The 14,245-nt window shown below is 40.3% G+C and overlaps 1 protein-coding gene across 8 annotated transcripts in view; it reads left to right on the forward strand.

Annotated features, from left to right (window-relative positions):
• TENM2 (teneurin transmembrane protein 2) overlaps nucleotides 1-14,245 on the forward strand; it is a 963,219-nt gene that overhangs the window by 686,615 nt on the left and 262,359 nt on the right. For all 8 annotated transcript variants that reach the window (XM_038413789.2, XM_043490999.1, XM_043491001.1 and 5 more), the window contains one exon: nucleotides 2,500-2,734. In XM_038413789.2, the coding sequence (XP_038269717.1) occupies nucleotides 2,500-2,734 (235 nt within the window). The remainder of the gene's footprint in view (nucleotides 1-2,499; nucleotides 2,735-14,245) is intronic.

Raw genomic sequence — 14,245 nt, forward strand, 5'->3', positions numbered from 1 at the left:
TGACTAGAGATAGATTTAAGCGTGTTCTTAAGTACTTTCATGAATCTGAGTCATTATGAATGTACCATCTAATAACATATCTAAAATATACTTAGTCATTTAAAACTAGCACATACCAAAAAGAAGGTATTAACTTTATTTCCTTTTATAGGTGTGAACTAGACCTACAATATTATGAGATATTGTTGAGAAAGTACATAGATTAGTATATGAAAAAGAGATGCTGCTTCAGAAAATAGGTTGATTGAGAACATATGAAACGTTGGACTTCCTGATGTAACTTTTAATACATAAGTGCTCAAATTTGCATTTTATCACTCACAAAAATCCATTTACTGAAATCCAAATTAATGTGTTTTGTTCAATGCCAAAATTCAGACTTTGGGAAAATAGTTCCACTGGGCTCATCTGTACTTGGATATTATCCAAACACATTGTCTTCCTGCTTAGTCTAACTCTGTCCCCTTTCCAAAAAGTGTACAAATACCTAGAGCACAATGTGTAGATTAAGCATTTGATGTATAATAGTATGATTGGTTAAACCACCTTCTTCAGACTAGTACAGGAAGGATGAAGCATTTTAAAAATATGTAGGGCAGAATTAATAGGGCAGACAGCACATGTGATGAACTGCAAGGTTTGGGATGCACTTGTCCAAAGTAATAGACATTCTGTTAGGATAAAAATGAGAAGATGTGCTATATGCTATTTCCATTTCTTAAGAGACTGTATCCAGCAGCTTACAGTACCATGTGAAGTATAGGATTTCTTTCTGTTATCATTCACTTTTTAAAGAGTCTCCTCATAGGGCAATTTTTGCTTACGCAAGTAGTCACAGTAAAACCTACCCATTTGTTTCTGTCTCATCTGCCCATCACTGTGGTCTCTAAGGGCCACAAAAATACTTAGGAAAATCAACATTTCTCTCCAAAGGACAATATTCCCCACCCCTCCCCTAATTATGCTATCTTGAGTGAGGTGATTCTTGTGTGGCAGTGCAGCAACAGCACCAGCTCCCCAAAATCCTATCTGCAGAGGACACAGGCAGAGTGCTTGGAGAATCCAAAATCAGGAGCGGTCACTTTGCACTCTACAGCAGAATGCACTCTGTAAGGTGTAGAGGAAGGAGGGAAGAAGCATGAATTTACCACTGTCACCTTTGGGTTGTCTCGTGCCATTGGTGGTGGTAGCAGCATTCCCTTTTGCACAAAAAGACCTCAAGTTGCAGGATTCTGGATGTCACCTGTACAAGTGATCATGGAGAGAGGGTCCTTTGTACTCTCTCTCCCTTGCATAACTGCACACCATTGGGCAGATTCTGTCTTTGAATAGGCAGTATGTTGTGGTCATAATTTCCAAACTTAAATGCCTAAAATGAAGCCCTCAAATCCATATTTAGGCTTCTGGCTACGCGAGCTGATTTTCAGAAGTGCTTAGCACCCTTTGAACAAGTGATGAGAACCTCTGGAAAACAAGTCATTTATCAAGGAGTTTAACTTTAGGCACCCAAGTTTGAAAATGTTGAACTTAACTAATTTACAATTAATCGAGAAGAGTATATTTGCCATACTTCATAGTTCCACGTGAAAATAGATCAATCTGACTGTAAACATTTTCCCCAGTGATGTTTTATTTTATTGTTTGAGTCATTAAATACACAATGTGCTTCATAAAGTCTAAAAACAAACATACATCAGTATAATTGTAATTTTGCTAATTTTACTTTTTCTAATTATTATTCACTAGAAAACTACAAATTAATGTAATGATTAAGACATGCAGTTACTCCACTTACTTGTGGATTAACTTGTATTTTTCATCTTTCATTAGTTTTATTAAAATTTTAAAATTGCCAGAACATATGGAATGTCATTAAATAAGCTTGTTTACCATTATGTGCTTATGGTTAGAAAAGTGACTCTATTGAAATGATACTTTCTCGGCCATTATATTGTCTTCCTATGTATTTTTTGAATTTTATCTGCTTACTTACTAACTAAAACAAGTTTGTATTCCCATTATCAAGGCAAAGCCATCTCAGTCCTGGGAGAATGAGCTAGATTTATTTCCCTCTCCCTCATGCATCGTCAACAACATTGTTAGCCACATTCCAGTGAGAGAAGGAGGAACAGCAGCATAATGTTCAGATTTCACACAGAGTTTGTGGTACTGCCAGTTAGAAAAATTGGGCCAAAGCCTGATCCCACATGAAGGATTTGGCCCATCTTTTTCATTGTAAAGTGTACATATTTGGGGCCTGTCTCTTCTCCCTGTACTGGTAGAAAACCAGCGTAAGTGAAAGAAGAATCATGCCCCTGCCCTGGGGGGTTTTAGGAGATATTAAGTATGGAACTCCCAGTGTCATTTTACCATCATTTATTTAACTGCAACTATGCTGTAAGGGGTACGTTTTCAAAAGGCCTAAGGCTTGTTGAAGCTGTGGGGCAAAAAAATCTGCCATCAACAGATGTTGATGATTATTTCTCTTTTTTCTTGCAGGCCCTTCAAATCACCACAGCCAGTCAACACTGAGACCACCTCTCCCACCTCCTCACAATCATACACTGTCTCATCATCACTCCTCTGCCAACTCCCTCAATAGGAACTCTCTCACAAATCGCCGGAACCAGATCCATGCACCAGCTCCTGCACCAAATGACTTGGCCACCACTCCTGAGTCTGTGCAACTTCAAGACAGCTGGGTACTCAATAGCAATGTTCCACTTGAGACCAGGTAGGTCGCAAGGAATGGTCTTCAGTAGGACTGCACTAAAAATACACATTATAGTCTCAATTATCTGAATGTCATGGGGACATTGAATAAGATTGGATAAATGAGATTTCATACGATTGAGGGAATTTACAGTACAGGTTTCGGATAGCAGGGATTTTTGGTTAATTGAGACTTTGAAACTCAAGGCTGCCTTATACTGAAAGAACGGCAATGTTACCTAAGCATGTATAAAATCAACTGCATTGAAAAAGAACAGCTAAGAAAATACATATGAATTTGGTTAAAAGAAAAGAGATATATTTTATTGACATTATGTCAATTCATCTTTTACCTAACACAACATAAATATATATATTTAGTTTAGAATACCGGTTATTCATTTGGCATTGATAAATGGACAGCTAGACATCTCTTTGTTTGTCTCTTATTTTAATACTTGTTTATTCATTCAGACAGCTCTTGTGTACCTAACTAATAGAATTAGCATAACATATTTTTACTCCAAAGCCCAAGGGGAACTTACTTATAAGGGTATATTGACTGTCACTAATAAATTATGCATTTGGCCTATCCTGAAGTAATAAATGAAGACTCATTTGAAATTTAGCATTTTAGGAAGCCGTTAGAAACAATCCCTGATTCAAGATTGACAGAAGTATAATTTTAATTCATATTTCATCCAACATGCAGATTCACTTTAATCCCTCCCATATACACTAGCAGCTTGATGCCTGTGGGGCACACTGTTATGTATTAAAAAAAAAAAAAGAAGAAGAAAAAAGTGCAACACTTATGATTGCCAAAATAAATCAATACAAAAAGAAGTTTTCTGACATACTGCATTTCTAAACGTTCAGTTTCATTGTCTTTTTTTTTTCATCTTAATTCTAACTTGTGCTTTAAATATCAGAAACACTGGCAAAGCTGGTCTCATGGAAATTAGAACTAGCAACTCTGGTGATACATCTGTTCACTGGTACCAACCCACTGCTTTTCCTGCCCACTCCTATCTTTTGAGTGGGCAGGCCGGCTATTGAAACATACAGGACTTATTTGAGGGTGTCATAGAGCAAGTGTCTTGAATCTGCAATTGCTGGGTGCCCATAAGAATAGATTAGAAAGTTATTGTACTTCATACATTTTGGTAAACATAATTGTAGTGTTCCTCACTCTCAAATGGGGAGGGAGGCCACTTCACCTCACTATAGGCGGGTAGTAATCAGTCTATGGGGAAGTTCTGGCCCTCTGGGGTGGAGGGGGCAGAGTGCAAACAGCCTTTAGCCCACAGCCTTCTGTCTGGGACAGACAGCAATTAACAGTCTATCGTGGCATTCTTTAAGGAATCTCTGGCCCTATGGGTGGGGCAGAGCCTAAGCAGTCGTTAGCCAAGAGCCTTCTGCCGGGGCAGACAGCAAATTGTATATGGCCCAGCTTCCTGGCTGGCCTAAGATGGGTAGGTTGCCACTCCGGGGATGGGGTTAGCAGTAAGGGAACCTGGATTCACCCTACTCCCAGCCCAGGGCCCTAACAGTTCCAGGGAATCCCGCCACTGGGTCAGTGCCAAAACATGCTGACTCACTCTCTGGCAGCAAAACCTGGACTAAAGTCTGGTTCCCCTTGACGACTTTCTGCCACAGCCTGGGTGTAGGGGGGCTCCATAGTCCAAAGGTCCTCTGTCCCCTCCGGTTACTCAGCAGCCAGTAATCCCCACAGCTCTTTGGGGCACTCATCTGCCTCCTCTGACTGCAGGGCACAGCTCCACTTAGGACCAAGTCTGCCCCTGCCAGTCTCCAGCACCAGCTGAGCTGCAGGGCTCTCATTTTATACTTCCTGTCCTGCCCCAGGACTTCTGGAGTGATGGGGTGGGGTGCGGCAGATTTAGCTCCGCTCACCAGGGGGAGTGTAGTGGTCTCTCGCTCTCCAAGTCGGAGGGAGGCCACTCTGCCTCACTACAGTAATGCTATGAAGTAAGAGAATGGAGCAGATGGGAAAGTGGATTGGTGGTGGGATGTACTTGCACACCCATGTTTGCATAGGTTAATTTTTGGTTGAGAATTTGGATTATTTTCCACATGGTGTCACTCATTCGTGGTTTTGGTTTGAAGGGCAGTAATGCCTATTGGGATTTGACATGAATTGGAACCTTTCTAAGAATACAGGAATTGCCATACTGGATCAGGCCAAGGTCCATCTTCTTCAGTTTCTGGCTGTGTCCAGTACCAAATGGTTCAGCTGAAGGCAATAGGCAGATGTGAGATAATCAGCCCCTATTCTTCCCTCTCCTTTGGTCTTGTCCTGCTCTCTAATAGTTAGAGATTGGTTTAAGAGTGGGTTCTTTTTGTGATGCTCTTGAGGTCAGTCATTGCTGGATTTAAACTTGAATCAATCAAGTAAATGACAGTGGCTACATAAACTGCCTGGGAATGAGTGTGGTTTGGTTTGGCTCTATACTGAATCTAGAGTCCATTAGTCAGAGAAGCTATACTGCAATGATTTGTTCTGAAGAAGACTAGTATTGGAGAGTTGGGGAGCAGGTCTACCTTCAGTTATGCTCACGCTGCTCCTGTTAGCTTTGTGACAGTGACAGTTAGACCTGAGGGCAAAATCAGGCAGTTGATGTGGAGGATAAAAAGGAACGCATCTAACTTTGTTTTTATATATTATCAGGAGCTTGGCTTCAATATTTGCCATTTTAGGGTCCAAGGAATATTATACTCTGTAGATTTTGACTTATTCTGGGACTCACTAAAAACATTCTGTACCTCTACTTAATATTATTCTGCCCTGCTAAGACTCTGATATGGGCCAGGGAAGCTGTGGACGTGCTGAGCACAAAAGCCAGAGGGAAGTGAGGGTTATCAGAAGTTTCAGGTGACCAAAATGAAAATTGGAGATGATGGCTCTGGTGCTGATTTCTTTTACTAAGAAAGTTGTAACAGGTGATAATGTTTTTGACCAACTGCCAAGACACTATTCTTAAGTACCAGATCTGTTGAGAATAAATCTGCTACTATGTGGAACTTGATCTTACATAGTAAAGTGGATCTAGCATCTATTACTGAGAACTGTCTAGATAAAAATTCGAGTCCTCTTTGGGATGGCCTGATCCTGCCAGGTAGGGTCTGAGGCTAGAATGCAAAGGGAGATAGTGTCTGTCTATTTAAGAACTCTCCCAGAGAGTAGACTGTTGTTCTTCAATACACAAAATACTTGGAACACATAACCATGATGAACCAAGTTTTAAATTCTCCAATTTACCAACCACTACATACTGGGGGGCATTCCATAGTGCATTTTCTAAATTCATATTGGTCATGATATAGGAGCCCAAGGGATGTTATTCGTAGAGTGTTAGATGTCAGGGATGAGTGGCAGATCAAGGAAGACAAAATGTGATCCCAATTCTCTGCTGTAACCACTAAACCATATTTTTTGTCTAGGGTACACAATCCTACAACTTTAGCACAGTTAATCCTTACTTGTGTTTTTTGAGGTTGTCAGGGTTCCTTCCCCACTCTGAACTCTAGGGTACAGATGTGGAGACCCACATGAAAGACCCCCTAAGCTTATTTCTACCAGCTTAGGGTAAAACTTCCCTAAGGCACAAACTCTTTGCCCTTGGAGGGTACGCTGCCACCACCAAGTGATTTAACAAAGAAACAGGGAAAGGACCACTTGGAGTTTCTATTCCCCCAAAATATCCCCCCAAACCCTTACACCCCCTTTCTTTGGGAGGCTTGAGCATAGTATCCTAACCAATTGGTTACAAAGTGATCACAGACCCAAACCCCTAGGTCTTAGAACAATAGAGAAATCAGTCAGGCTCTTAAAAGAAACAGAACTTTATTAGAAAGAAAACTGGTAAAAGAAGCACCTCTATAAAATTAGAAGGGAAGCTAATCTCACAGGGCAATCAGATTTAAAACACAGAGGATTTCCCTCTGGGCAAAAACTTTAAAGTTACAAAAAGAAAACCAGGAATACACCTTCCTCTCAGCACAGAGAAAATCAGAAGCCAAAACAAAAGTAAACTAATGCATTTCCTTGCTAGTACTTACTAATTCTAATGGAGTTGGATTGCTTGCTTTCTTGATCTCTCTCCAGCAAGCACACAGAACAGACAGACAAACCCCGCCACCCAATTTGAAAGTATCTTGTCCCCTTATTGTTCAGGTGCCAGCCAGGTTACCTGAGCTTCTTAACCCTTTACAGATAAAAGGATATTGTGCCTCTGGCCAGGAGGGATTTTATAGTACTGTATACAGGAAGGTTGTTACCCTTCCCTTTATATTTATGACAGAGGTCAATGTGACTACCTACGTAAGGAAGGGTTTTTTAGGATTGCACCTTCAGTGTACAAGATGTCTACACCCTTCAGGAACAAGACAGGGACAACAGAGAAAAAAATGAAAATATGTATATTGGCATATGTATATTTATGTGTTGATTTACATCTGCATGATATATATACTGCATTTGATTGATAAGGAGTCTACAGAATTAGCAAGAAAAAATTTCACAGGACTTGTCATCAGCTTTATTTTCCAGTTGTGTGCCTTGTAGCCCATGTCAGTTTAATTATAGATGAGAGATCCTTGAATTTTCTTTTTTGATAATAAAATCTCCAGCAACACAAAAACAAAAGATCGGTTTGCTAATGCCAGTATTCTTAGCTGATATAGGATATTCAGGGGTTATGAAATGAAGTCATTGATACACACAGGCTTTTCACAACAGAGCATCGAGATTGTAGAAAACATTCTCACTGTACTGTGCTTAAGATTATTGCAAAGTTGTTCCATGATTGATTTTTCTTACTTTCTAAGATTAAATAGCTGACAGGTCTTGATGATAAACTCCATCATAAGAATATTAACCCAGGAAAAGGTTTGGGTTTTTTTCTTTTTATGATTTCTAATAAGTTTTACTAAAATTGATACCTGCAGAACCAAATCCATCTAACTTTCAAAATGAGTGTGTAATTCTTACCCATGTTCCAAAACTAATGTGGCCTCTAAATTCTTATTAGAGCCAATGCAAAAACGAATGAGACCTTTATGTTGCCCTTTCAGTTCAGTCTTTATTTTATAGCTTTACCTTGCTGCATTGCACTGATCCCACCAAGCACTGGCTCTTCACGTTGCAATGCACTGTAATTTTGCAGTTTTCTTAGTCTTCCTTGAAACTTGTCAGTTTATTAATCTCAATATTGGAGCTGCTCAATAGGCAAAGTCACCATTTATAACCTATGCTGTGCATTTGAGAGGGAGGAGAGTTTTACAGCTCTTGCTTTTTTAGCTTTTCAGTTATCTTGAATAAATTGTGCTCTACGCCAAAATGCACATTACCAACAGTCACATTTCTGGCTATGAAAAAGACAATTAAGGGAATAGTAACATAGCTATTTTACAGGAAAAAATTATGTTAGAGACACAAAATTCAGATATCAGTTTAGATTCCAAATACTTCCTTGTCTGAGTATGGAAGGCACACAATAAAGTTATAAATCCAAATGGAGGCTGTAGCTGAGTGTTGCAATGTAAATCTGGGGTATCCTTTGCTCCAAATAAGAGTGCTCTCCTTTCTCCTATGCTGTGGCCTTTGGAAACCCATCTCTCCACTCCCACCTTACTAATTCTGTGATCCTTTAGAAGGTGCAGCAGATACTTTTTAAATGTCAGTCTTCACTACTTGGGTCTTATTTCAGTGTTGTGAGGTTTATTTTTGTTGTTGTTTTTATTTATTTTTATTTTGTTGTTGTTTATGAGAGTAGTTTGGGATGGAGCTGAGTTATTAAAAATAAATAAATAAATAAAATGTGTCCAATTTGATTAGCTCATTATTGGTTTTATGGAATTATGGTTAAATGGCATATGTTTCAGCTTGGGTTTTCTTAATCATAGCTCTTTAATGTATATGCAAAAGAAAAAATATACACTGGTAAAATGCATAGTTTTAAATTTACACTAAAAAATCATTCAAATTATTATTATTTAAGTAAATTTGATGCACCTTCCCCACATAACCTTCCTTCTTACAGTCATTGCATGCATACACCTTGCTCTTAAGAGGAGTATGTGAAATTTTAGGCCAGAATAAGTTGTTACATCTTCTTTAAAGTAGCTGAGGTATCTAATGGAAGAGGTCATATATCCTTAACTAAAACCACATGAGTATACTACCATGGCACATCAAGATGCTTCCTCTAAGGTTCATTTCTAGAATACTGAGCTGCTTCACCTTTAAGCTCAAACTGCAGTTTAATGCTCTTTAGCTTTTATTATTCTCCCTGCAGTCTGTTTCAGACAGTCTTCTCCTCCTTTGAAAAAGTGCTGGGATTCCACATTTTCCAGTTAAGAGGTGTTCATTTATTGCTTCTCCAATGAGTACTTTTTAGGAGATTTGAATAATGAGAATGCTAACTTTGAACATTGATATAATTTTCAACATTTTGATATGGCCAAAGACGCAGTTTTCAACTTTAAAGGTTGAAACACTTTTGAGGGATTCTTTATGGGAGCACACAGTGAGAGCACTATCACTTTACAGTGAAAGTTTACATCATTCCCTGCCTGTAATAGTCGTCTTTGTTATGGAAACTTCACACTGGGCCATTTGCAGATGCCAGTCAAAGGCATAATGGCTCATAAATGAGGGTAACCCAAGAGCTATTATAGATTTTCTTTGAAAGGATATTTGTCTGAGATTGCATGATACCCTAATGCTAGTTCTTATGCCTGATGTTATTTATATTGCTATGAATTAAGCCTGCATCACTGTAATTAGCAATGCTTAGTTCAGAAAGAAAGGAAAATTCTTAAATAGCAATAGAAATTAGGCCCATTCTTCTTCATTGCAAGAATATTTTTGACTGATTCCTTCCATTCTATGGGTTGCATATATTTTGTTCACTTCTATATACGGTATATTTGGGATTGTTGGTAGGCAGCTGTCTATAGGCTTCAGGGAATATTATGACAGAGTGACAGCTCTGCAGCAGTTAAGGTGGAGAGTTGGTTGCTGTTGACAAGGCAACAATTCTATGGGCTCTAAAATCCACATTTGAACTTGCATTGTCTTTAAATCTGTCATGCTAAATTGGGGGGCGGGGTGTAAGGTTAGTGGTCCAAATTTGAGGTCATTTGAGTAAAGATGCACACACATCCCCGTCAGCTGTTTACAAAATCATCTGGTTCTTCTAACATTTTGTGTGTGTGTGCACCCACATTTGAGACTCAAAGGATGGTTATAATCCTCCCCAAACTTATCTCAACTAGTGCATGGTATGCATTGCCCTTTTGGGGAAACAATATTGCTAAAGTTATTATGGGTGAAGTTTGGAGCTCCAGGTCAGCATGAGCTCAACTGACACACCTCAAAGACTGAAATATGCATGTGCAAAAAGACTAGGGTTCTGTTGAAGGTGGAGGGTTTGCAAGTAGTTTATCACAGTAACTGGATGGCTTAATGTATTGTTCTCTGAAACTGCGCTGCTCCTATGCACTGTAAGTTCAAGTCTTATACTTGGCAGTTTTTAGAGTATATACATTGTGCATACCAGCTGGTCATCACCTGCGTTCTTCAGGGGCACCCTTTGGAAATTCGAGAGACCAAGATTTCTAGTTTGAGTGATACTTTAAAGTGCCCTAAAATCCACTTGCAGACTCCAGTGCTACTTTACAAGTATTGTCAAAATATTTAGTAGTAATTAAATAGAGGAAAGATGAAGGACTTTTGTTAGCAGTTTGGGAAATGCAATTATGACTCATATTCTTTCCCCATTTTCTGAATAATGGAACTAAGTATGATCAAAAGAAAGCAGGTCGCTGGGTCTTTTGTTTAAGGGCTTCCTGTTATACAGTCCCCCTTATATAAGCTCTTCATAACATTTTCAGATGCTCATAATCCAACCTCTGCCTATTGGAGCTCAGGAGGAAATGTTCCCTGTAGGCAAAGTATCCTGTAATAATTTACGGTCTTTTGTGGTCTTTTTCACTTTTTTTTGACGCATTTGGTGCTGGACAATGTTGGTGACTGGTTGGCTGCTGGTCTGACCCAGTGTGGCAGTCGTTGTGTCAGAAACTCTAGTGTCTTGTTTCAACAATTCTTTGCAATTTGGGTTGTCTTTTGCACTCCCTTGGGACAGATATAAATTATTACCCAGGCAGTGAAGAATCAAAGCCCTAAGTGAATGTCAAAGTAACAGAAGGCGGGTATATTTGTGCCGGTATTACTGTAAGCAATATGCCCATATGTGCCATTGCTGATGGAAACAAATCTGTAGGAACCTCTATGAGCATGGATGCATATGGACAAACAGGTATGAAGACAATGAGCATCATGGAAACACCTTGAATTAAGTAATATAATTAAGAAGGGCTCAAGGTGTTTCCATGGTGCTCATTCCATGGTGCTCCATATTAAATGCAGTGTGCACCTGCACCACATACAGGCAGCTCCAGGAGGGATTATGTGTGAATGAGGTCTGGGCACACAGAGAGAGAGCTGCTGCTGTTATACCCATTCACAGGGTACAGTACATTTCCCCTTGAATGTCTGGCTGGTTTGGGGTGGGGGCGAGGCAATGGGTCCATCACACTCTCTTGCCCTCTTGGATGGCCTGCGGTCAGGGAGCAGATCCTTCACTCACCTCTTTACCAGACGGAAGCTGGGTAGACTTCATGTGTGCCAAGACAGCTGCCATGTGCCTTCTGGGCCTATGTAAATAAGTTAATAAATAAATGAATGAAGCATGTTGGAGAACCTGAGGATAATATGCGTTTTGCCCAAAAGCATCTTCAAGCAGTTGACCAAGCTTTTGGACCAAGTACTTGGACGAAGTGCAGAAACATTTTAGAAAGGTCAGTTTAGCAGACTAACATAGTTCTAGGTTAACCTAACGATTGATTACCAGAAAAGGAGAAGGAGGCATACTGGCCAAAGCACCCCTTTAAGAGAGAAGTTCCAAATAATGATAGGGATGTTCTAGCTGTTAGATGGCAGGATTTCTGCTTTCATCCTTTGCTCTCATTCTAGTTTGTAAAGATTAGGACATGACAAACCAACAGTGGAAACTGCTTTGGGACAAGAGGCGAACATGTTTAAGATTTTTTTTTTTTTATTAAAATGTTGTTGTTTTTTCATCCCTGATTAATTGGCCTGATTTAGGCTTTTATCCTTGTAACATTTAAATATAGTCTCTAATTGTAAGATTATTTTATGCGGATGGCTCTATTGTTGAGATGTTTTGTAATTCAAGGAAGAATCTGAGTAAAACGGACCTGAACGGTCTTGCATGTCTGCACACCATAGCCACTTGGAACTTTGCAGTAGATAAAACCAAATCTTTCCTCTTGAAAGGGACAGGCTACTATAATTTCAGCTAAAGGAGAACTGCCTGGAGATATTGAGTCTATGACATACAGTGGAGCAGTTTGGATTCTATCTAGTGCAAGTTTCAGAGTAGCAGCCATATTAGTCTGTATCCGCAAAAAGAAAAGGAATACTTGTGGCACCTTAGAGACTAACAAATTTATTTGAGCTTAACCTTTCGTGAGCTACAGCTCACTTCATCGGATTCATGCAGTGGAAAATACAGTGGGGAGATTTATATACACAGAGACCATGAAACAATGGGTGTTACCGTACACACTGTAACGAGAGTGATCAGGTGAGCTATTACCACCAGGAGAGCAGGGTGGGGGGAACCTTTTGTAGTGATAATCAAGGTGGGCCATTTCCAGCAGTTGACAAGAACATCTGAGGAACAGCGGGGGGGGCGGGAGGGGAAGAAGGGAATAAACATGGGGAAATAGTTTTACTTTTTGTAATGACCCATCCACTCCCAGTCTTTATTCAAGCCTAAGTTAATTGCATCCAGTTTGCAAATTAATTCCAATACAGCAGTCTCTCGTTGGAGTCTGTTTTTGAAGTTTTTTTGTTGAAGAATTGCCACTTTTAGGTCTGTAATCGAGTGACCAAAGAGATTGAAGTGTTCTCCGACTGGTTTTTGAATGTTATAATTCTTGACGTCTGATTTGTGTCCATTTATTCTTTTACGTAGAGACTGTCCAGTTTGGCCAATGTACATGGCAGAGGGGCATTGCTGTACATGATGGCATATATCACATTGGTAGATGTGCAGGTGAACAAGCCTTTGATAGTGTGGCTGATGTGATTAGGCCCTATGATGGTGTCCCCTGAATAGATATGTGGACACAGTTGGCAACAGGCTTTGTTGCAAGCATATGTTCCTGGGTTAGTGGTTCTGTTGTTTGGTGTGTGGTTGCTGGTGAGTATTTGCTTCAGATTGAGGGGCTGTCTGTAAGCAAGGACTGGCCTGTCTCCCAAGATCTGTGAGAGTGATGGGTCATCCTTCAGGATAAGTTGTAGATCCTTGATAATGCGTTGGAGAGGTTTTAGTTGGGAGCTGAAGGTGATGGCTAGTGGTGTTCTGTTATTTTCTTTGTTGGGCCTGTCCTGGAGTAGGTAACTTCTGGGTATTCTTCTGGCTCTGTCAATCTGTTTCTTCACTTCAGCAGGTGGGTATAGTAGTTGTAAGAACGCTTTATAGATCTTGTAGGTGTTTGTCTCTGTCTGAGGGGTTGGAGTAAATGCGGTTGTATTGTAGAGCTTGGCTGTAGACAGTGGATCGTGTGGTTTGGTCTGGATGAAAGCTGGAGGCATGTAGATAGGCATAGCGGTCAGTAGGTTTCCGGTATAGGGTAGTGTTTATGTGACCATCGCTTATTAGCACCGTAGTGTCCAGGAAGTGGATCTCTTGTGTGGACTGGTCCAGGCTGAGGTTGATGGTGGGATGGAAATTGTTGAAATGCTGGTGGAATTCCTCAAGGGCTTCTTTTCCATGGGTCCAGATGATGAAGATGTCATCAGTGTAGGGCAAGTAGAGTAGGGGCATTAGGGGACAAGAGCTGAGGAAGCATTGTTCTAAGTCAGCCATAAAAATGTTGGCATACTGTGGGGCCATGTGGGTACCCATCACAATGCTGCTGATTTTAAGGTATACATTGTCCCCAAATGTGAAATAGTTGTGGGTGAGGACAAAGTCACAAAGTTCAGCCACCAGGTTTGCCGTGACATTATCGGGGATACTGTTCCTGACGGCTTGTAATCCATTTTTGTGTGGAGTGTTGGTGTAGAGGGCTTCTACCCCCATAGTGGCTAGGATGGTGTTTTCAGGAAGATCACCAATAGATTGTAGTTTCCTCAGGAATTCAGTGGTGTCTCGAAGATGGTTGGGAGTGCTGGTAGCGTAGGGCCTGAGGAGGGAGTCTACATAGCCAGACATTCCTGCTGTCAGGGTGCCAATGCCTGAGATGATGGGGCGTCCAGGATTTCCAGGTTCATGGATCTTCGGTAGCAGATAGAATACCCCAGGTCGGGATTCCAGGGATGTGTCTGTGCAGATTTGTTCTTGTGTTTTTTCAGGGAGTTTCTTGAGCAAATGGTGTAGTTTCTTTTGGTAACCCTCAGTGGGATCAGGTTAAAACT

Source organism: Dermochelys coriacea, chromosome 8 (assembly GCF_009764565.3).
Source record: "Dermochelys coriacea isolate rDerCor1 chromosome 8, rDerCor1.pri.v4, whole genome shotgun sequence".
NCBI classification, from domain to species: Eukaryota; Metazoa; Chordata; order Testudines; family Dermochelyidae; genus Dermochelys; species Dermochelys coriacea.